Raw genomic sequence first — 25,026 nt, 5'->3', positions numbered from 1 at the left:
GTAGGACAATTTATAAATTATGTGCTAAAAACCAAACCAAACCAAACCCAACTACATTTTTCATAAAGTAAAACCAGAAGTTTTTTGTTTCACATTCTAAAGGGCTGTACTTCACTGTACCAGCTTTGTGACTTTTAGACTTTTAGCCACTGAAACTTATATGTAAACCCATTTTTTTTGTGTATGCCACACAAAAGATTTAATTTTCCTCTGGGAATTCTAGCCTTCCCTCTGAGACAGCATCCATCCAAATGCAGGGTGGGTTTTAAGCCCTTCATTTTAGGAAGTTACTTTTCTTTTCCCTAAGAGAATCTGCCATATGAAATTTAGCTGTATCTACTGATTGTATTTTCAGAGGTTTTGTCATTCTGTGTTTTGTCCTTCCTACTCCGTATCATATGCACAATTTGTGATTAAAGAGGAGTTTTTTTAAGCTTCCAGGCTGTTTACATCACTGGGCTCTGGTGTTGTCCATGGACTCTGTTTAATTTTCACCTGCCTTATTCCGTTACTTTTATTGGCCTTCTAAGTAAAATTACTGGAGTTCATTGGGTGCAGACTCTGAAGAAGGTGGTAATGTCTCTATGATCAAACACCATTAAAAGTCGGTGCTTAACCTAAGATCAGAAAATTACCCACCTAAACACTCTTTGGTCTGGTTGGGGTCTTTTCGGCTGATGCATGTGTTTTCAAGATGCACAAGAACCAAAATGAAACATAAACCAACATTTCTGGAATCTGAATTGAGACCCTGTATGCAGAAGGAACAGGGCTGAGTGAGGAGATGTGATCTTGATGCTGTAGGGGAGAAACAATACAAAATCATGAAGTTGTTGTTAGCCACCCAGAGAAGTCTGAAGTTTCTGAGAGATTTGAGAAATCTTAATTTGCAGAACTTGCTGACATTTAACCACAAGGCTCTTTATGTCTCAGTGTCTGTCTGTCATCTAAATTAAAGGCATCCATCTATTGTGTAAATCTATTCATGCAGGTCTCTTGATACTGGCTTATATATATTCTTATATATATTCTGGCTATTTTATCTCTTTACCAACATTCCGTTTGATTAAAGGACCCCAAAGGCTATCGCAGTTCATCTTGACTAACATTATGTTTCTCCTGTTCCTCTATTCTGTGTGGGGTTTTTTGAGTGGTTTCAATCTGCTAAACAGTAATTACCCCAAAACAGTAATTTTAATTTATTTTTTTTTTTTTAACTTGAAAATGTGGCTTCTTTAACTAGCCCAGTGTTGTAATTAGGGTAATACTCACTTTTATTCTCTGTTCCTTGAAGGATGCAGCTGCTGTGCTTTGCTACACTGCAGGAGATGATGAGGCCTGTAGAAGACAGCTAGCTTCTTGAGGAATGTCCTTAAGGGACTCATGGAGTTGTGCATATTACAAAATAAAAAACTGCCAGTGTCACCAAGAGCCTTTAACTAAAAGAGATCTGTCTGTCTTAGGCATGGGAGAAATACATGGCAAAGAACAGTCCTCATGAATAAAATCATTCAAAATAGGACAAAAGTTGCTCCCATTCTGAAGTATTATTTACCCCGGTCTCAAAGCAACTTCTCCAGGGTTTAAGAATTCATACCGCCCTTCCTGACTGGGTATCTTTTACTCACAAGACCATTGTACCAGCTTAAGTCTTCCCATGAGCATTAGTCAATACAGCTGAATGCTACAATCTGAAATGCTTATATTTGGATTTTTTCCTATGTGCCCCAATTTTGTGCAGCTGGCAGCTTTGGCTCTTTCTGACTTCATCTTGAAATACACTTATTTCTACTTGATTCCAGTAACAGGCTTGCTGACTATTAATAGCTGTTAATAGCGTTACTTCCACAAAGCCCCTCACAAACCTTCAGGTGCACACATGTAACCCTGTGAGGGGGAGGCAGGTGCGAATTTGGTTGCATGTCAGATCTGGCAGCACCATCAGGACTTCTCCAGGGAGATCACGCCTCTGCTTTTGTCTGAGCAGTCACGTTTCCACCGAGGTTTTGTCCTGTTCACTGTGCTAAAAATCTATTAAATGAGTAAGTAGGAAAAGATGGTTCCTTTTGAGGGTGATTTTATTGGAAGCTGTGCCAATCAGAAAATAGGCTTCCAAGTAATTCCCCGATTTGGCTCTGAAGGCATTTATGCAAGATGCAAGGCAAGTTGGGGGGTGGCTGCAAAAGACCCCTGTTCTCTCGCTGTGCTGTAAAACAATACTGCATAATAGTTATCTAAAAAAATCTAGGATGCAGGGTGGTCTGTAGCACAGAGAAATTGGCTAGTTTTTCCTAGAAGGAAAGGTGAATTGCTCGTTTCAGGGTAGACGGCACTATGCACTTAACAAGAGAGAAAGAAAAAAATAATTATTTAGCTTAAACTACCTGAAAGAAAGCTGCTGCTTCTCATCCTTTAAGCATGTATTTAGTCATCCTGTATTACTCAGTATAATTACGCAGCCTACAGAACTAATTCCAGATAGTAACCAGTGTTGAAATGCACAATTTAGGCTTAAAAAATAATTGATTTAAATTAGATTTTCGTGCAAGTTAAGAGAGCTCCAATCTGATTGTCAGTTACCGCAATCAGACACTGCTCCGCACTGAGGGCGTTCTCGGTCTCCCCTGCTTGCTTTCTCATACCACGTTGGCAAGCTGCAACAAGTGAAACTCCACCCTTCCTACAGAGTGGGGAGAATAAAATGCATAAACGGCGACTGCTGGCGAGTAAAATGAGGGTTTCTGTGAAGGTGCTAGTTTTCCAGACGGCCGCTGGTGTGCAGCTGAGAAAGGGGCGGGATCCTTTTAAAGTAGCTCAGTTGTGATTTGCTGAATTCGTAGACTTTTCCCCTTAAAATCCCAGCCCTCTCTCGCTCGCTCTCACTTTTCCCCTCTAGCCTCCGCCCGGTTTCTTTACTTTTTCTCTGGGAAGTTGACGTGCGGCTGCTCCTCGGCGTGCACATCAGCTGCAGTCTGGTCCCCAGTGCCTTGCTGACACCATGAGTTTGGAGGCCGATGAACCCAAGGAAGGTACGGGTTTTAACTTTTCACAGGAGAGGAAATGAGCACGCTCACATTGCCAGCGGTGCCTTTGTGAGCATGAAGGAGACTATCTGCTCGCTTTAGCTTTTGGGTATTCAAAGGGGAGGGGAAAATGCTTTGGCAAAATCAGCTGAAGTCCTGCTGATTTCGCTGGGTATGGAATGACCCAAGTGTTGGCACGCAGGGATATGTGTCTGCCTTGCCAGCGGTAATTTACTCGCACGTGGAATACTGCTAAGTCGAAGGAGCGGTGTTTCAAAACACTGGCAGGAGAATGTCGAAAAAGGAAGGTTTCTTGAATTTGGAAGCACTGTATTTTTCAGCAAAAGAGGAAGTTGCATGGGTGAGAAGTGAAAGGTAATTATTTTGGGAATAAGCTTGATGCCACTTACTTCCCTGTCTGAATGAGTGTGCCGTGCATGCATGTGCTAAAGCTGCAAGGAGTGTGCCAGAGCTACAGGGTTTCATTTACTGCTTCTGGAGTGGAAGGTGTGGAGGAGCTGGCAGCGCTCCAACAAAAATACAATTATTCCCTAGTGTTGATTGGGAGGGGGTGCGAGCCGGGGCAGGACGGTAGGGAGTAAGCAGGGGAGGAGGAGGGCAATTTCCTGAAAGTGCCGATATACAAAAGAGCATTTATACAGAAGAGGGAACAGGGCAGCGGTGAGGTTATGCACTGGATTTCTTAGAACTGTTCCATGGTTACAAATAGTCCATAGGGAGACTCGAACATACAGAGATCCAGTATGGCTCAGAGAAGTAGTTAAAAAAACCCTAACAGATAAGCAAGAGGTAAGGCAACCTAAGCATTTTGTATTTGGTGGAAAGAACTTCTCAGAATGTTTCAGATGGTTTTCCCCTCACGTTCTGTACAACTTCCCCATTTGAAGAATAACATTATCATGGATCTCTTTGTTCTTACTTGAGTAAAGAAGTATTTTGGTTTGCAGAAAGGTCAGCTTGGACTGAATCAAACTTAATGCTAATAGTGCTGATTTATAGAACCTGGTAAGGAATGAATAAGATATGTTTTGATAAGAATTACAACAATGATATCTGTTTTCTTATTTCTTCTCATCAAATGAACAGATGAACTAGAAGGCAGCTTTTGTTTTTGTTTCCCAAGAAGATTCTGTAGGACAGATTTATTGAAAAACAGAACTGAAAAAAAAAATTATAGAAACTGTTTGAAAAAGAGTATATGTGAATAAGAATATGGCAATGTGAGTGTTCTCTCTCAGTTTTAGAACAGGAGATATCAGCGTGCTTGCCATAGAATGAAATATTCTCTAGTTTTATACAGAAGCTTCAGACAATTTTACCAAGTTGGCTATATTTGAAATGTGGATTTTCTTGTTTAGAGAAATCTCCTACCTTCTTAGATGACTCAGATTCTTAAAATCCGCTGAAGATTATATCTTTCTGTGCATTTCTTTTGTAACAATTTGAGATGCCAGGATCTTCATGTTGGTCTAGTGGAAGGGTGTCCTTGCCCATGGCAGTGGGGTTGGAACTGGATGATCTTCAGGGTTTCTTCCAGCTCAAACCATTCTGTGATACTATGATTCTATTAAAAAAAGGCATTTGGAGCAGGTGGCTGAGACAAGAAAGAAAGGGTAGCTTTTTGGTTAGTTACTTTAGCTGGGAAAATATTTGGGTTTTGATGTCCTGTAATGTTAATAGGTTAGAATGCAAAATAAAAACAATAGCCATTATGGGAAGGTAAGGTGCAGATGTCACTGAGAATATTTTTCAGTCAGTCTGTAGATGTATTCCTGGTAATATACTCCAATCTGCAGAAGTATAATTTAGAAGATGCGTGAGAAAACAGAGTTAGTGTGTAGGTGAATAAAGACTGGGATTAACAGGTAAATATGTAGAACTGCAGCTTTGCCTTGTCTGATTGAATACGACATGAAAGATCACTGATTAAAATACTGAAAAATACAGGAAAATACTTGTGGATTAGTATGGTCCACTGTATGTGCATAAAATAGGCATTCAGAGTCTCTGTTTCATCAAGAAACTGCGCTTTTTGCGTAAGGAGAATGAATGCTTCACAAATTCAAACTGAATTTGGGGCTCAGGCTATTGACACTAAGGATATGTAATCTTTGAAGTGATTTACCGGAGGGGAGGGTGGTTCATTTTTCCTTTAGGTGCAAGACTGAATGTCACTTTTTTAAAAAAATAAAAAAATTATGGTTTACCCACAAATTATGAGGTTTAGCCAGGGAATGACTAGCTAAAGGTCTGTGACTGATTACAGAAGGGGTAGAGGGTACACTTCAACTACTATATTTGTTTTACTATTTTCTGTACATTTCAAGGCCAAAGCTAGTGATGAAAGCATAGTGGTTCATAACTGCATGTTAAAAAGTGGAAAGAGGAGAAAGCTACAGGGAAAAAAAAAAGTTATTTTACTGTTGTTTGTAAGCAAAGGCAGAATTTTTCTGTTTTCCTTGAAGCAGAGATGCTCAAGCAGCCAGGGAAGCATCACTGGGTGGGTGCTAGTGAAGGGTTATATGAGGAGCTCTGAAATTCAGTTGCAGCTGCTAGGTGTGTCTCTTGGACTATGTATTGGAGGATCAGCCTGAATCAAAAGGAAGATTGAGGGCACAGTAACACTATCGAACATCACATGTGTTCTGGCAGTGATCTGATGCTGAAGTGAGCAATACTTCACTTATAGCCACTTTATTATACAAGCTAGTCGCAGTATCTGGAGAACACTGGTATGTCTATAAGAGTAGATTTTATGGATTAATATGGATTATTATTTAAAATGTGCATAACAAGTTCAAAACCGTAGGTTTTACTACTGTAAACATGAACAATACCCCTTTCTACAGTGAAACCAAAAATTGAGGTCGATTTTGAATGGTAATTCCTGAAGATTTTCTTTTTTATAATTAATCTGATAAAGCTAGTGTCTTTGACCTCAAGTAAAATCTTAGTGTTTTAGTAGGAACTGGGAGTAAAAGGACATTGCTGGAAGACAATCATTAATTCACTGTATTTTGTACTAATTGCTGGCTGTGGAGCATGCAGCAATATATCTGGGCTTTTCAGCTTCTGCTTTTGATCTCTGCATGGTCTGTATTAGAATGGTAACATGAAACAGTTTTGTGTTGTTGTTGTTTTTTTTTTTTTTTCTCCTCCCATCATGCTGCTTAGTAACATTAGAACAATCTCTGTATTCATCCGTATACCACAATGCTGTGGTAAATGTGTGCGTGTGTGTGTGTATGGCATCAATCTGTATTGCATTTTCAGATCCCAACAACTGTCATGTTATAAATAACCCTGGAACATTTTCCTGTAGTTACTTTTGCCCTGGGTGAAACAAAGAGCATGGTAAAGTCAAGAAGATGGTTATAGCATTTAACTGTATGGCATAATTTCAACTTGGTGTTGCATGGTGGCATGTCATGTACCAAGGAAGGTACTGAATGGTTTTAGGCTGCTATTTGACTTACTTGATTTCTGAGATCTGAAGGAAATGTTCTTAATGCTGTCATGTTAAAAATATGTGTCACAAATACACCTTTTTAAATACACGCCAGTACAGGTTGAAATTATTGTGGTGGTAATGGATTCCTTACATAGTATTCCTTCAGTAGAAGGAAATAGTAATTTATGTAAACCTCTAGAAAACTTCAGCTTCATTCTACAGGTTTCATGTTGTATATTTAGAAAACAACAGGAGATAAATCTCATGTCTAAAAGTAAAAGTAAAAAAAATAGCAGATATCAGAGTGAATGTTATAGCCTATGAAACAATGGATATTGTATTACAAACTCGGAAGCACTGAGAGCATGCATTGTACCTTTATTTTACTTAGTTTTAAGTAACATGTTTCATGAGAGAGATCTCTGCATTCCTACGAGTGCTCAGAGCTTTTTTAGAAACAATTAGCATTTGTTAATCCAAATGAGATTACTGAGAAATGAGCTCACCTGTTTTGTTCCTTTTAGAGCTCAGAACAGAGACACAGGGCTTATAAAATCACAGAGCGCTCACAGATTTGAGAAGTCAGTACTCCCTTCTGTAAGTACTCTTGGATTTGCTTTGACATTTTTCAGTCACCTCTCATTGTGTGCAAGTTTTCCAGGGTAGATTCACATTAGATAGAAAATTGTCTGCTGTCATGCTCCTACAGGCCACTTATTCTATCCAAAATGTCGATGGAAGTCTATCATCTCCAAAACTAGCATTTGTTAGAACCTTTTATGCTTTTGTGACAATGAACAGGGAGATCTAAACTGCACAAGTGGAGAGTTACCCATACAATCAATTAGTGCTTACCCCACATAAGAGACCCACCTTCTGCTCTCACCTGAAAGACTACAAAACGTGGCCTGTGGGCTTTCTTTGTTTCACCTACTCTTCACCTACTCTCCCTTGTCAAAACAACAATCTCCATAAAACATTAAAGCCAGTGAAACAGAAGCTTTGTGTTGAGAGTAGTCTGAAAAGTTTAATTCAGGAGCAGAAAGCAGCATCTGGCCTCAGTGGATGTGTCAGAAATCTAGAGTGATCAATTTGAGTTTTTTTTATTTCACGGTTAACTTGATGCTGATGAAAAGTTAAAAGATTACTGTGGCCATACATACCATATATGCAGCTCTATAAATCAGAGCAGTGCTTAACAATTTGGCATTTCATGTAATCCCTTCTATACATTATTAGAATTCAAGATGTAATAGGACAAGTTGAAGGCAAAATATATCACTTTAGTACAGGAAGGAAGGAAAAAAAGGAAGTAAGCTTATGAGAAATTATAAAGGAAGAATTGTTACTAACCAGATACTGTAATACTGTGGAACATATGCACAGAGAAAGCATTGCCAGAGGTGCAAATAGTGGGGGTGGAAGGAAAAGCAAGAAGCTAACACTTTAGTGAAGAAGGAGCAATGGAAAATTTGGAGGAAAGACAACCACAGTACACAGGCAAGTCATAACAGCTAGGTTTTTTTAATGTAGTTTGTAGGATTGTGTGTCTAATGAAGCAAGATACAGGAAATGAATAAAGGGCTTTGAGAACAGGAATACAGCTACCATGGTTTGTAGTACAGCCGCTGCAGCTCCATCAAGATGTGGACACTGGACTCTCTTGGTAAGAGCATTGGCTTAAGGCTATTAAACTGTAAGACTCTGGAAGCAGCTCTTTGTTTCTCCCTTTAAAAAGTCAAAGGAATGGTTGGGGTTTTTTTTCCCTGGCAAAATCAGGGTCATATTTGAGATAACCTCTCTATGAAGGAGTTAGGTGGCTACTCTCATTGCTTCTTCTACAGGCTCAGAATTGAGTGGGAGAACTGTTGTTTTTTTGTTGTATACCACATTTGGAAGTCCGTATGGAATAATTATCGTCAGCAGAACATTTCATATTTAGCAATGTCTTCCTCGTGCAGTTGGAGCAGATCAGGAAGCTAGGTGGTAATTTGAACAGAGGGCATAGAGTAAGCACTAGCTGTAGCTGTTAGGTTACCTCAGAGAATCACTGAAACTCTTAAGTTAATCATTTAGCTGCGATTGTTGGATTGAATGCTAGCTTGCTTGATCCATTAATTATACTTATGAATTAAAATATTTGATTACATAGTGAACTACAAGACTCATGCATTTAATTTCAAATAAGATACAGTCCCTTGAGCTATCTAGTTGATAGAATCGTAGAGTAATTGCGGCTGCAGGAAACTTCTAGAGGTCATTGTGCACAGCCTTCCACTTGAGGCAGAGCCAGCTTTGGAGTTGGATCCAAAGATAGGTGAAGTTGCTTAGGCTTTTTACAGTCAAGTTGATAGTGCCTTTAAGAGTGGTGGTCCCACAACTTCTTTAGCAACGTATTGCAATATTTGACCACCTTCAAGTGGTCATTCCTAATAAGAATTCCCCTTGCTGCTGCTTGTGTCTGTGGCCCTTTTTTCTCTTTTGCTGTGTATCCTCAAAAAGAGCCTGGCTCTGTCTTCTCTGTAATTGTTCAGTAACAAGTTAGATGTATTTGTTGGGTCCACTATTAGTCCTCAGGTTGAGCCAACCTAGTGCTCTCAGCCTCTGTCATGTGCTACAGCTCATTTGGTGGCTTTGTTCTCAAATTCTACCAGTCTTTTTTTTTTTGTCACACAGAATTGGTTGTTTTACTGGAGACTTAGTTTACCAGCCTTCCTTCCATTTATTGGTTGATGACAGCGTTTGCTGTATTATAGTACTTCTTAGACCCTCGGGTTATTTTCTTTGAGGAATTTGCAAACTATGCACTGTTACAAATGAGACAGAGGTTAGAGATCAGGGAGCAAAGGTCAATGAGTCTCTGGAGAATCAAAAGAAGTGTTTGGGTAAGGGAAGGGCCTTGCACCTACATTCGGAAAGGCTGTATTCTTTATTAGTGTTATTTCCAAGTATAGCAAAAGGCTAAATGAATGGCTTCTAAGAATAATGAATATTTTGTAATGCATGTTCCAGGGATAAGGAAAATATAACAAATACTAATTGTAATTTGTAATCTTTATTCAAAACCACACATCAGCCTCTTAATCTTATCTTTTGGTCAAATCTTATGTTAAATGTGACAGTTTCAAAAGGGAAACTGTCACATTTTTGACAGTTTGAAAAGCAAATTGCTTCCCATCCTCTCTCTCTCCTCAGACATATAAACACATCTAAAAAACAAAGCAGACGAAAACTGTATTGTAGGTATTATTTCAACCTTCTGGACTGGTATTTTTATTACAATTAAATTATGAAATGTGGTAAGAGGAGAGCATTTCATAAAGAGGTGTGAAAGAGTTACTGATTCTTCTGCTACTTCATGAAACAGCTTCTGGTTTTGTTTTTCCATACATCATGCTCAATAGAAGAAGTAGCAGGCTAAAAATAGTTTCATCTACTTCATAATGGCTTTAAAGCAAAAAAATTACTTTTTTTTTTTTTTTCATGTTTAAGGATTAATGTTTCAGTTTTGTGTATTGGGTAGATATTTCATAGATCCAGTAATATTCAGTGGTCATACTGCATATACAGCAGTAACAGTTGCTGTATATGACTTCATAAGAAATTTGAGTGCTTAAACTGTTTTTGCATTAATAAAGAGCACCTATCTGAACATTACTCTTTTGTATATTGACATTAACTTTTTTTGTACTGTGGGAAATCTGGAAGTTACAGGTTTTCATGTTTTCTCTGTCTGCACCAGTAGATTCGCCAAGTTGCTTATGTTTTTTAATGGTAGATGTACGGTTTTGTGGAAACATTGCCATCATGACTACTGAACAGGCCTTAAATCTGCTCTCATTTGGGCACATTCTTGTTTTGAGCGAGGAGGATAGAAACTGGGAAGCGTGTCCTTTGAGAATTTCATTCTACATTCGTCCTTTTGGGATGTTTTCTCATAAATTTTGTTTTTCTTCGTAAGATCCCCTGCCTGGGTTGGGCTGTGGCTTTATTAAGTTTCATCAGTTGATTCCCTGACAGGATTCTATTTTGTAGTTTAGAGATAGAATCTATTTCTAGTGCTGGACTGGCTAGCAGTGAGAAGTACACAGCCCATGTCATGGCATGGCGAATTCAATGTGGGGAACTTGAGATCTAGAATCTTCACCACAGCAGGAGAAGCAATATAGGGGATTGAATACATACTGTATAAGTCAATCTATTTTTCCTACCTTTTGCTGAATTTGGTATTAGTATTTGTAACTATACAGATTAGGAACGAAACATCAGAGATCTGTTTTGCATAGCAGTAGGGGAAACCTGTATTTCAGTTTGACATATGATACACAAATGTTGGGGTGTCTGCGGAGAGTCCTGTTCCTGGTGGCTGTTTGCAGTAGTGAGACTAAATAGCAGGGATTTTATTTATTTGAGAATCTTTATCCCTGAAAATTTTGTAATTTGAGATCCAGGGACATACTCTGGCGTATATTTTACGTATCTGTGAAGGTCAGTACCTGAAAGTTCCTCTAAGGCCTTGGTAGCTGTGATTTCAGTGGACCTCTAAGATTGTGTTACCCTCAAGTCTTGATCCCAAAGTGTTTACATTTCACTTTATACAGGAATTAAAGCACTGAATCATTGCATGCACAGACAAGCTTCCACTTTATTAACTTCATTGAGGTGTGTAGGGAACTTTGAAATATGCAGAAATTCCATTGTTTTAAAACTTAAAGCTTTCATGAGATTTGTTTTTTCCTTTACTATGTCCACTTTACCAAACTATTCTACAAGATAGAACTATCTAGAGAGAGAAAAAAAATTTTGGTTTAATTTTGGCAAAAACAAGTAAATGACACTGGTGAATATTTCAGCCACTGATTCCAAGGGCTACTTTTTCCTACTTGCAAAAAGAGAAAACGAATGAATGTTTCTGTTCACTTAAAAACATTTATATTGAAAATACTGAGAAATAGAGACATAGACTTTACTTCAGAAACTAGCAAAGAACTTGAAACAGTGAATCATGAATTTAAGCAGCTATGAACAGAAGTAGTGGATACTTCAGGAAGGGATAAGAATCAAGTTTGGCTCTGGCGTCTACACCTGCATAAGATGTCTTCACCAAGCTTGCAGCCTTGTCCTCAATGCTGGAGATTAGAGCTGTAGAAGTTTGGGATGCAAGACGTCATTGTCCTTAAGGTATGTTTAAATTTACCTTTCTTTGCAACAAGCAGCTGGTATTGTAATCAATTGAAAGAGTTGTAAGCTACGGTGGATTCGGCTGTCAACCCATTTGTTGTGGGAGGAGAGCAGTATCACTGTGAGGTGAAAAGAAACTGTTGACATTTTTAAATGTGCCGAAATAGAATCTAACTAATTTGAAATTTAGATTAATGATGTTTACTTTCACCACTTGAGGCCTTTTCTTCTCCAGGTTCAAATTTGCGTTCCCTCCTTCTTACTTTTTTGGGTAACAGTCCTGAAAATCGCAAGCTACAGCAACCTTTCCTGATGGTGGATATCCCTTCATAGGTGATCAGTGCTGTTAGTCGCCTACTTAAAGGTACCTTTTGATGCCACTGCAAAGTAAAGAAGCTGGATATTTAAATTCGGCAGTAGTCAACAGCTGTCAAAACCAGTGCACTCAATCTCCCACACCTTGCCCCAAGGAGTGAACTACAAAAGAGACACAAGTTTCACAGAATCACAAAGGAGTCGAGGCTGAGAGGGGCCTCTGGAGACTGCCTAGCTTTAGTCAATAAATACATTTGCAACATTTAAAAATAAATAGGATTGCTACTGCTTTGCTAGGTATCAAAGTTTTGTATCCAAATAATACTGCTTCCTGATGTAAAAGAAAATGGCAGTGTCACACACAATGATGTTTAACTAGAAGATTTAATTTTACGTAAGAACGAGTTGCTAACCGTATTAAATGCCTAATTTTTCTCTTGTGCTTTATATTTGACTGGAATTTTCTGACTTTAGTGAAGGCAAAACCAAACTCTTTAGCTATGTGGGAAGGTGGACCTGTGTTTTGACAATCTTAGTTCATGCTTGAAAGTTTGGGAGGTATTAAGTCAAAGATGGTGGGTTTTCTTTTTTCCAGTAAGCGTTACGTATAGAAATACTTCTCATACTTTTCAGCTGTTTTGAGCATTGGTTTTGAATTGGATATACCAAATGAAATAAAGCAAATTAAGTGGAAACAAACAGGAGTCAAAGAAAAACACCCAAAAGATAGACTGTGCATTTTTGTCTTGTTCAGAACAGACAGCAAGGGAGTAAGGGAATGAAGGAGAGATAATACTCTCAGCCACTGATTTAGAATTACAGAATGGTGTGGGTTGGACAAGTCCTTAAAGATCATCTAGTTCCAGCCCCCTGCCATGGACAGGGACATGTTCCACTAGACCACGTTGCTCAAAGCCCCATCCAGCCTGCCATGCAGGCCAAATACAAAGAAAAGGCAGTAGCAGTGAGTTAGAGATAAGTTGTTATAAGCGTATTTCATGGCTGGAAGTTACGATGAAAGTTCTGGTAGTTGTAGTATGGATACAGAGGGTAGCCTTTAGTAACTGTGGCTACTAAATATTGGGAGAAAAAAATTTGCTCCGTGTGGAAGAGGAAAGTAAGGGAAATGCATGTCAGCAGTGGCAATGGAAAAGACCACTATGGCCACCAAGAATATACAGGTACCATGAATGGTTGGTGCAAAAGCGTAGACAAATGTTCTGTGTACAGCCATTCGGTTAGTGCCAGAAAACTTACCCTTCATGCTATAAAACAGGGAAAAGGTAGTGAAAAATTAAAAAGTGCAAAAGAGATGAAGGGTGTCACTGATGTCAAAGACCTAAAGAAAAACCCAATATCTGATAAGTAAAATTCTTAGATGGCATATTTTCTTGTGTTTTATAATTGGCGTTTCAGTGTTGATATTGAAAAAAGGAATATGCTGACCAGATATGTGAGAATTGAGCGCCCTGGGAATCGCTACTGATTTTTTTTCAGTATCTGGCCTGTAGCTGTGGCAATCTTCAGCGCTTTAGGAGTTTCTTTAGAAAGGAGAAGACAGAATTGCATTATGTGTGTGGGGGGAACATTTCATTTAGTTTCTCAAGGCATCTAGTGAAAGATACGAAAGTGAGATATATATACATAGATATATATATAAAAATTTAAAAAAAAAAAGTGTAAACTAGTAATCCAGCCTCTTTTAAACATTACACTGAAAGATAATACCAAGGGACTCCTCTCCTGTCTGCAAGAAACAGACAGGGTGGCATACAGATTGGCACTGAGAAGAACAGGACTGGAAATACAGGACAAACATTATGAACTACTTTCAAAGCCATTGTAAGATCACTCACAAACCCTTCTGCCATTTGAACTCTCTGATTTGAACTCTCTGAAGCCTCTGTCTTTCTTTACATGCTATTCAAAATATATGCCCTTTACATTTTGACAGCCAGGTTGCTATCTTGTCCTTGTAATCAGTTCCCTGTTCCTTTCATGCCAGATTGCCATCTTGTCTTAACCTTCCAGTTCCTTACATTTTTATTATGTATATCTTCAGCTTCCTTTTAACTACCTCACCCTGTCCCCGTGTCAAATTTGAGTCTCTCCAATGGATTCAAAGTTCCTCAGGGCTGCTGGTCTTGGTGCTTTTCCTTCTGCGTTCAAGCCAGAAGCTCTTCCATTAATACTCTAGGCCCTGTGCCTACAGCTAAGGTTTTTTTGGAGAGGAGACATTCCATTTGTCAGGATGGTTGCAAGAGCAATTAGATACCTCTTTAAACTTCAGCTTTTGGTAAAACATCCAAGTGTAATGGACCAATTATTTTATTGCAAGTGTGACCTGGGTTAGGGAGCTTGGCACTGTTGTCTTGCTGTAGCTTGATATGTGTCTCTAAGGCTAGACAAAAAATGCAGTACCTGCCTTCCATTTATTTGATCCAAAGGAATGACCAAAGATACACTCCATTTCCTATGAAGAGATTTGTGCAGTATTACCCTTCGTGCATGGTGCATGGACACCTGGTAGATAACCAGGAACTTGATACAGCCCTGAAATGGCCAACAGCTGAAATACACAGGCTGCATATTTTATACCACAGCACCTGTTGTTACATTCCAGCAAGGATAACAAATGGTGGCAAAGCAGTGAAATTCAAGTTCGTGACCCTACTCTGTGTGACTGTCACTTTCTCTGTTTAATATCCAACACATCTTAAAACATGCTTCTCTAAGAGCAGCCATCAGAAGTTAATCTGTTGTTTTGATTTTTTTTTTTAATTATTATTAAAGCTCTGCTGTTAATTAAAATACATGCAGAGGCTCTAGAAAGAAGGGCTTTAAGAAGGCTTTTTAAATTTCTAAATCAGCTACAGTATGTATCATGTGATGCACAGGGTGGCTGTGGGAAGCACAGGCATGTAAAACCAGAATAACTTGTTGGCACAAACTGCTCTCATGGGAGTGCAAGACTCTGCGCATACATTCTTGTTGCTAATAGCATCTTTCCTTGCCACACTACACAGCTTTAACCTCCAGGTACTTTTTTTGGCAATTCTTCTCATCACTTGATCAAAAAGTATTTTGTTTTCTGTTTTTTCATGGTTTGTTTTTGGGTTTGCGGCTACAATGTTGGTCATCTTTTGCTGACAGTCAAATTTTGGACATTTTAATACACTAAGGCTAGAATAAATAGCAAAATGAGGAAGCATATAACAATATCAAATGCATTTTGCAGGTTTGCAAATGGACAGTTGCTTCTTCAGCACTTTACGGAGTAAAAAAAGGTGTTCCCAATGGTGTTGGCTAGCTTTTAATCTTGTCTTGTGATCCTGTTGCTGACTATATGCTCATTTTTGGGTAAGAGTATGCAAATTAGACATGCTGTATATTTTAAAAAATGTGTGATTAGCCAGATTTTTTTTCCAGAATGGCTGAACTGTTGCTTCAGAGTGACTTTCAGCCTCAGAGCTGGCTTACAAAACCAGTAATCCTGCTCATGTAATATTTGCCATGCATTAGGCTTGGTTTCAGATTGGCTGTTTTTTCTTTTGAAGGTCTTCCAGTGTGAATGTTAAAATTAGTACACATTGCTTGACTAATTAACTTTCTCATAGTGAGCTCAGTCGGTAAAGATTATGGTGAGTGAGAATTCAGTACAATTTACTGCACCCATTAAGAGAACGGTAGGCAAAGGTTAGTTATCTTCATGAACGAATGCTTTGTATGTATTGAAAATTTTAGTTCAAACTGTTCTCTAGTTAAAATTTATATTCACATATAAATCTCCCTTTTTAAAAACAAGGTGGCAAATAAAATATTTGCTCTTCAAATAAGGATCTTGTGTACCTGAATCAAAAAAAGTGGAAGAAATATGTGGAAGAAGTAAGTACTGTATAGAGCCCTTGTGGTTTTTTTGTTGGTTTGTTGGTTGGGTTTTTTTCCCCCCTTCCTTCTGCACTTACCTGTTTGCCCTCTGGGTTTTCCACTGCCTGATGGTGCTTGCCCAGGCTATCTGCCCTGTTGTAGTCCTTTTCTCAGCAAATGCTGTGGCTGCCCTGGTCTCTTTTCACCAGTGCCATCAGCTAGTGTAGAAGTTGCAGTCCCAGTGTCTGAGGGTGAAGAGTGAAAGCTGTCAGAGTGCATGTCTTGCATGTCTGGTACAAACTTTGGTTTTCATCAGCATCTGAAAGGCCAACAAATGAACAAACACTTGCGAACACAAAGACTGGCCGATACACTGAAGTGGCCATGTGGGGACTGCTGTGGTTTTGGAATGATTTCTACATTGCAAGGACTTTATCTGTGCTTTTAAAAACTTTAAATTTAACACACCTTTTACCCCAGAAACTTTGAAACACTTAGATAAGAATCAAAACATTGACAGTTATGTTAAAAGAAAAGAAAAAACAACAACAAAACAGCAGAAAACCCTACTCTTTGAAACCATGACTCACTCAGTTAAGAAGAAGCTATAAATTGTGGTGGCGACTAGAAAAATCAGCTTACATTATTCATATCTGAAAAATTCATAGTCTGAGTCCTACCACTGAATTTTCTTTTTTCTTTTTTATTTTTTTTTAATCTTATTGTCATGTAGTAAGTACATTGTGAAAATAGTTACAGGCCTGGTAACAGGTTTATGACTATTCTTGCCTGTTCTATACTTCAGGACTTCTTCATTCACTGATGCTAGCTCTTGCAGTTTATCACAGTTGAAGTTTTACCTTACTGAAGTCATGTGTTTATACATGAAGTCATATATTTATATGCCTCAGTATATTTATTTTTTTAAAGTTTCTGGCCTTTATAATTCATGAAAACTAGGGTAGCTTAGTAAAAACTGAGAAAGCAGAGGGCACAAAAAAAAAGTAAAAAAATCAGTAATCTTTTTATCCCTTGATATCTGGGCAATCTGATGATTTTGGAGGTGACAAGTTATGGTCACATACACTCGGAAAGTGCTGTCAGCCCCACTTCATTCCATGTTGCATCCCTCTCTTGCTCTGCTCTCTCACTCTGAGAGTCTGACTGAACATGCAGTTCATACAGCGTGTGGGCTTTTAGCGGTAGCTCTCACCCACAGTCTGTAGAGAGGCAAACACACTTGTTCACACAGGATGCCTGGCAGGAAACAGGTTGCCACATTTCTCAAAGCTGTTTGAGACAGTCTGTTAAATGCTGCCTGGAGCATTCAGTGCTGTCTCTTTCCTCCTAATCCCATATAAGTGTTCTTTGTGCCTTGCCCAAAACCCCCTGTAGTTTTTGGACCTTGCGCTCACCAGGTACTAGTGCAGTACGTGGCATGCCAATCACTAAAATGAGAACTCTGTCATGAAGCAGCGTCGTTATTAATGGCTCTGCAGTCACATTTTCTCTTCCGCTGGGACTATTGTATCAACATACCAAGTATGTACGCTAGAAAAGGAACTCATGTCAGAAAGATCAACTCTCGACTTGCTGATGGAATTCAGCATGGTTCACTGCAAGTTTTTACTGGGTACTTCTTTTTCCTGGTCCTTCTTTATTTCAGCAGGCTTAAAACTACTCAGTGACTGAAGTATTCATTGTCAATGTACATGAGATTGAATATACTCAACTGCAAGTGATGCTGAATCTAACATCAACTGTTAGCTTGTGGAAAAAACATTCTGCCTTGATTTAAGGCAGTGAATTCATCTGATTCAACTTCCCTCCTTCTCCCCCTCCCCCATTACTGGTTTGGTTTTTTTGGTTTAGTGGGGTTTTTTTGTTTGTTGGTTTGTTTTTGGGTTTTTTAGGTTGGTTTGTTGGTTTTGTTTTTTGTTTTTGATTTTGTTTTGGTTTTCTTTAGTTTAAATAGACTTGAGAAATAGGGTATTTGGTAAGATGCATTTGCCACAGTACAAAGGGAGGTGTACTAGCTGCCATGTCAAGGAAAAGTCAGCATCACAGCCATAAGTAGTAGCCTTCTTGTACTTTTATACTAGTCTCCTGAGAGCTTATTAACGCCACAATTCCAAATTTTCACTGAAAGTTTATACTTCCACTACAGTTTTAAAGAAAATATGTGTAAGGTAAAATGTTTCGGGGAAAACACACCCAGAATGCTCATATGTCCAATGTTTATTGACTCTAACACAAGATACTGTTAAACACACATTGTTGCTTGGAAAAATTACTAAGCTGCCAACTTGCACAGGAGGCAGTCTCCACGAACTTGTTTGCTCTTCTAAATAACAAATTATAAGACTTTGCAGATGTCCCCGTCTTCCCTAAGATCCTGTGAATTTCCACGTAATGGAGGCAGGATTTCCTCTGAGAGACTTTCCCCTTGGACTCCTCTCTTTTGCCAGAGGGGTGGCTTTATTAAACATAATCATGTTTATTTGCATAGATTGGTACAGAAAATGACATCCCATTGATTTCAAAGGGGTATTTTGTGATGATACACCTTTGAAAAGTGAAGCGTAAAACTGCACAGGAGAGAAATAGGAGCTATAAAGAGTAGTCATGAGGAAAAACTATATGTGAGATGCTTAAAATTAGTGGAATTATCTGCCCAAATTCTGGGTCTGCTGCAGGCCACAGGAGAAACAGCACTACTTCAGTTTGAAGTGCAAGGATGGGGCTTGTCAACACCATATGTGTGGTCAGAGATTTATACATCCTGCTCAGGTACTGTAGTCCCTCTTAAAAAGTGACTACATACAATCAAACCTAAGAAAATGAGGCTGCATTAGGTAGTTGTCTAAATGTGGGTTTACAGGCTTATTTTCAGGTGTTTGTGCCTGAAACTGAGGTCAGCAGTTTGGAAGCAGATGCTGGGCTGTCCTCACATTGGGAACAGGGGGCTTGGAGGCGCAGGCATTCTGTGACCCGTTAATCAGGTGTCTCCAATACATGAGAGTGTCTGCATTTGCAGATACCAGGTTAATGTTTTAACCTCTTCTTGACACATCCCCTACCCTTTCGAGTCACAGGACCTTTCCTCTCCCTCCCTTTCTGCTTATTGTTCCAGTTGTCTGATATAACAGCTATTGGTGTTGCACTGCTTGCTCAGCAGTGCAATTTCCTTTCAGCAGTCTTTTCAAGGAAGTGAAACCACTGTGATGTATTTTTGCATTCTGAGGTGCCAAAACAAAATGAAGCACTGCAGGCAGGAGAGAAAGGTAGCCAAGAAGAGCTGCTGTTACGGTCAGGGGGAAAAACCCATGTTCACTTTGTCATAGCTTCTGATGGCGTTTCAAAGTGCATGATAAAGCATGCGCTGGATTTAGCGGAACAAATAAGCCTCGGGCCTGTCTTCAGCTGAAGTTATTTTGCCTCTCTCTCTGCTGTCAGCATTAACAATTGCAATTCCATTTGGTGAACAAGTAAGTAATAATTTTACTGGGCTTAATGAAGTATGTGTCTTCCATCTGAAGAAGCTCTATAATCTTACTGCTTAAACTCAGTTTTATTTAAGCAGTTGACCGTGAAATACATTTTAGGTCTTTCTGCCATTGGTAATGAGGAAAAATTCTGATTATAAAACACAAATAGTTTGTAAGTTTCTTTTTAGATTGACTGAAATACCGAAGAATGAAATTTACATTATTTGCAATTAAGTTAGAAGCCATGTAATAACACAGGGGGAATGAAGCTAACTTCTGGTGTATTGCAGAGCAGATAGAAAATAGGCCATGCTGAGTAGTCTCAAAACTTGGACAGTTTTTAGAGAAATGCCATTAAGAGTTTTAACACCTCTTGTAAGTGAACAATTTCTGTTTTGCCTAGCACTGGTAATTACAGGTCAAGCTCCACTTTGTCAAATACTAAATTACATATTGTAAGGGTTTTGTTTAGTTTTGTTTTTTGTTGAAAAACTACAATTTTTAGAAAACTGCCATGTTTTCAGTTTCTTGAAATTGATGCTTTGCAGGTTGTTATGTGTAAATTGTTAGAACTGTACCCAAAGATACTTTGAAACAGCAACTGCTTTAGTATGAACATCTGTATATCTTTGTGAAGTGTCAGAAAGAAGACATCATGAGCAATTAGTAAACTGGAAGGCTTTAAGAAATGAAATTTATGAACAATCAATATTTCTGTTTTGGAGAAAAAAGCTATCATTATCTGTAGATCTTTCTAAAGCATTGGCTGCTAAGTTCTAGTATTTGACCACTTTGTGAAATACTTTGATTAGCTTTATTTGATCAGTAACACTTGCAGTTTTGTTTTTAAAAACACAAAGTGAATAAAATATTTTCAGTTCAGATTGACTGCTTAGCATCTTTAATGTCTTCCTGTATCTTTGTGTTTGAGAAATGTGTCTGTCTTGTGATCTTGAGTGCTTTGCCCAAGATAGTTAACAATGGTTTCTTTGGTTTCTGAGTGTTCTCGGGTAGTAAAGATTTAAAAAAATTCACTCAAACACTTCGTGCTTCAAAACAAAATACAGGAATACACTGAAAGCTTAAACAAACAAACATACTTGAAAGTTTCGAGGTGACAAAAAAGGACCTTGTTACTAAGTTTCTCAAAAGTAGTGTTAAAGAAAAAAATGCAGATTTGTGTCTCATGTCCTGAAGGACAAGCCCCTGCTATTTGCTGGAACCCCAGAGGCACCCATTGTTTGAACACACCCAGCTGCCCAAATACAAACAGTTAAAGAGAAACCTTTCCCAAATTCAAGGTCTTACTGTTTCGCATCTGCGGGGTTTATGTTTTCATTAAAAGGAAAGAAAAAAAAAGTTTCCAGGCCTTGTGTCTGCAAAGCAAATCTTCCATATGCAAAGTGAATATAAACAGATGAAGCTTTCCTTCAGCCTGTCTGAGCCTCCAGCAAAGCTGCAGCATTGAGGCAGCTGTCTCTAGGCCGTTCAACCTGGAAATACAAATTCACATCAGCCTTAATGGAGAAGGTGCTGCAAAGGAAATGTGCTGTAAATAGTTGTCACTGGAAACGGAATATGAACAGAAACGTTTCACAAAACAAGTTTCTTAAGTATTCGAAGAAATTACAAATCAGTCATTTGGTATATTGGTGCAAGCAAGCAGAGTTTTGGAGGCGGAAATGTGTTCTAGGATCTGCTTTATTGGTCACAGAGGATTTCTTTATGAGGTTATGTTAGCAAGTATTATGGCAATCCCTATTTTTGGCTATTTCTGCGTGTCTACATAGGACATAGAAGTGTTCATCTATACTTGCTTTCCTTTCTGAAAACTAACTTCTTCAGTCTGCATCCAGAGAATCTCTGTATTGTTTGCTGAAAAAGGATTTTTTTGTTGCTATTATTAAAAAAAACAATGTGTGGGATCTGAATTCATTGGTAATGTAAAATGCTAAGAGGGAAAAAGTTTTGCAACAGTCAATTCACTGAGAGAATTGGTATCTCATTGAGTAGCCGTGGTAATTGTCATGATGTTGGGATAGTCATGGTTTCAGATTTCGTTATGAATGTGAGAATCGGATCAGGTTTACAATTAATCTGATAAAATAGGGCAGGTTTATTGCCTCAGTTTGAAATCACATCAATCCATATGTGAAGGGATGTTTTAAGCCATTTTTGAGCAAGTTCTGTATCATTTTGTGTTTTCTCAAAGGCAAAGGTCTAAAAGAATGTAAACCTGAAGACAGCAGCATTTTAGGGATTGAAAAAATGGGTTATTCTGCAACTACATACATAAGGTGGTATTTTTTTGTGGCATTTAGTAGGACTAATATGAGTGGGTAGACATGGAAATATTCCTCAACTTACTCTCTCTGGTGTGTTTGTTATGAACTATTGACTGCACGCTGTTTCTCTTTTTTCCCCCCAGTGGCCACAGATGTCTTCAACTCCAAAAGTCTGGCCATTCAGGCCCAGAAGAAGATCCTTGGAAAAATGGTGTCCAAATCAATAGCAACTACTTTGATTGATGATACAAGCAGTGATGTTTTAGATGAGCTCTACAGAGTGACAAAGGAATATACACAAAATAAAAAAGAAGCAGAGAAAATCATCAAAAACCTCATTAAGGTAGTCCTCAAGTTGGCAATTCTCTACAGGAACAACCAATTTAATCAGGATGAAATAGCGTTGATGGAGAAATTCAAGAAGAAAGTTCATCAGCTGGCTAAGACTGTGGTCAGTTTCCATCAGGTGGATTACACCTTTGACAGGAATTTTTTGTCCAAACTGTTAAATGATTGTAGAGAGCTACTTCATGAAATCATTCAGCGTCACCTAACTGCTAAGTCACATGGACGTGTCAACAATGTGTTTGATCACTTCTCTGATTGTGAATTTTTGGCTGCCTTGTACAATCCCTTTGGACCTTATAAACTCCATTTGCAGAAACTTTGTGATGGTGTCAACAAAATGCTAGATGAGGGAAACATATAAGTATGTGTATTAAAGTTGATTGCCTGTGCATTATTTTGTAGATGAAACACTGTTGATTTATGAAGGAATAAGGGAGCACGCAAAACAGGTTTTTTACCTTATGAAAAATATTTCCAAAATATCTTTATTAAATTGATTCCTTATTATGAGCTATCTGTTGCTATTCACAGTCTATCTAGAAGAAGACTGCACATGCCTTTTTTTACTGTGCTTTGCCTACAGAAACAGCTGGATAAAGACAATAAAAAAGAATGGTCCAAGTAGAGCGAGTCTTGCGAGATAGATATATAAAACAAAACAGTATGTTATGAGACTGTCCATATCTTTCATAGATTTACACAATTATTCCTAAACTATCAGAATCCAGTAATGTTGGTAACAGATTATTATGGTGATGGTACACTCTATAATTTCTTTGACTTATTTGTAAAATATATGTCACTCATTTATAGTCTTTAATGCTCTCTGCACAGATCACAGCTTCCTAGTGTTGCCCTTTTGAAGCATTCAGTTTTAAATAATATCAGTGATGCCATCACATAGAGTCTTAACTGGCTTGTTCATCTCCAGCTCAGTAGTGGAAACTTCCTGTCTGCAAGGGAGGATCTATCAAGTATAGATCCTCACAGACCTGCACAGATGCTTGCTTCCTTTGATTATATGGGGATTATTTTAGGAATAAGCTACAGTAAAATAGCCTAACTGGGGAAGCATATTCCCTATAAACCACTTGTGGTACGTGGTTTTAACTCTGTCTATGATAAGGTAAAACATAGTGACCTATCTGTGCAATTCCTTAAGGTATTTAGAATCCTGCTAATAGAATCACAGAATCAGTTGTTTGGTATGGAAGGCTCACGATTCTTTTTGAAAAGGTGTAAGTCAGTCTATTTTATACACTAGGCTGATGTGTATGATGATGTGAATTCAGAAAGTTTGATCATCTGAAAATAAATTCCAAGCCAATTCACTTTGTGTACTATGAAACTAGAAATAGAAATTAGTTTTATCATTGTGTTATATACTATTTAACTAATAGAAAAATGGAATCTTTAATAATTTTTTTTCCCTTCTTTTCTTTCCTGCTATGTTTCATCCTTCTTTTTCTCCCTCATTCCTGCCTTACCCTTGGGGATAAAAAAAAATGTGACTTTATAGACAGTGTAATGTACTTAAAAGCATGAAGTTAATACATTTCAAACACCCAAAGACTTTTTGTTAGGATGCATATAAAGAATTTGCTGTTTATTTAATTGCCAGTGTTTTTGCTGTTTGTTGTGTCCTTTTGTTTTACTGAGTAAACCAAAGAATATTTGCACTCTGAACTTGTCATGTCTTTTTTTTTTTCCTTCCCCCCCCCCCCTTGTTGCATTTTACATTATAAAAAGCAGACTTGGCCTGTGCCAGCAAAGAAAGCGTTGCAGCCCCTGACATATGGCTTCAGCATTACTTGTGATTTTGTAAGAAAAAAAAATACCACTTTTTGCATGTTTGTTTGGTCACTAGGCTCTGAGTATTACCAGCAATAGAATCATAGAATAGTTAGGGTTGGAAAGGACGTTAAGATCATCTAGTTCCAACCCCCCTCCCACAGGCAGGGACACCTCGCACTAAACCATGTGGCCCAAGGTTCTGTCCAGCCTGGCCTGGAACACCGCCAGGGATGGAGCATCCACAACCTCCCTGGGCAACCCATTCCAGTGCTTCACCACCCTCACTGTAAAGAACTTCTTCCTTATATCTAATCTAAACTTCCCCTGTTTTAAGTTTGAAGCCATTACCCCTTGTCCTACCACTACAGTCCCTAATGAAGAGTCCCTCCCTAGCATCCTTACAGGCCTCCTTCAGATACTGGAAGGCTGCTCTGAGGTCTCCACGCAGCCTTCTCTTCTCCAGGCTGAACAGCCCCAACTTCCTCAGCCTGTCTTCATACGGGAGGTGCTCCAGCCTCCATCCTTGTGGCCCTCCTCTGGGGAGGACGAAATGTAAGAGAAATGTGTATGCCAGAGAACTGTGTATTCAAAACGTGAATTCATTTTATACATGCCTCTAGTGTCCAGCTGAGGGAGGAGATTAATGTTACTGGGCTGGAGCGACTGGAAGCTGATGTAAGGATAGTGCACCAGAATTTGCCAAGGAATAGGTTGACATCTGAAGGAATATCATTTAAGATTCATTCCCAGGTTTTACTTAAACCAAAAATACATTGTGCTTGGGTCCCTCAAAAGTCATATGTGGAATGCAATATCACGAGGAAAATCTCGCAAATTGCAAAGAGTATAGTTTCTGATGTATTTGCCTCACGTATTTCTGTTCCTTTCCTACCTTGAAAGAGACAGCTTCTAGAAACTGAAAGTTTACTTTACAAATCCTATTTCTAAATCATGTTCTCATTCTCCAAAATAGCATAGTTTAGAATGAATGGTAATAGTTACTGAATGGAGGACAGGACAGTATCTTGTTTAGAAGCAGGTATAATATATGCATTTGCTGCATAAACCACAAAAGATTTTCTTCAGCCACAACCCAGAATATTTTGACTGTGCAACTTCAAGTTTTCTCTGGGACAAAAATCGCTCAGGTGGCCTTTGTACACTGTTAACAAACACCTACTTAGATGTATATGAGTCATACTGTCATCAAACTATGTATATTTTCAATAACAGAGTAACTTTTTACTCAGTTG

General features: G+C 38.5%; 1 protein-coding gene across 4 annotated transcripts in view; it reads left to right on the top strand.

Moving 5' to 3' along the window:
- Window positions 1–23,665, top strand: part of TNFAIP8 (TNF alpha induced protein 8) — a 62,459-nt gene extending 38,794 nt beyond the window's left edge. For 2 of the 4 annotated variants that reach the window (XM_030470059.1, XM_030470060.1), the window contains exon 2: window positions 21,775–23,665. In XM_030470059.1, coding sequence (XP_030325919.1) covers window positions 21,775–22,340 — 566 coding nt within the window. In that variant the 3' untranslated portion in view covers window positions 22,341–23,665. Of the gene's footprint in view, window positions 1–2,267; window positions 3,030–11,510; window positions 11,677–21,774 lie in introns of those variants that run through there. The other 2 variants (XM_030470058.1, XM_030470061.1) reach the window with 2 other exon arrangements.
- The last annotated feature ends 1,361 nt before the right edge of the window (window positions 23,666–25,026 follow it).

This window comes from Strigops habroptila, chromosome Z (genome assembly GCF_004027225.2).
Source record: "Strigops habroptila isolate Jane chromosome Z, bStrHab1.2.pri, whole genome shotgun sequence".
Classification (NCBI taxonomy): Eukaryota; Metazoa; Chordata; class Aves; order Psittaciformes; family Psittacidae; genus Strigops; species Strigops habroptila.
This window is presented reverse-complemented; position numbering and strand designations above follow the sequence as displayed.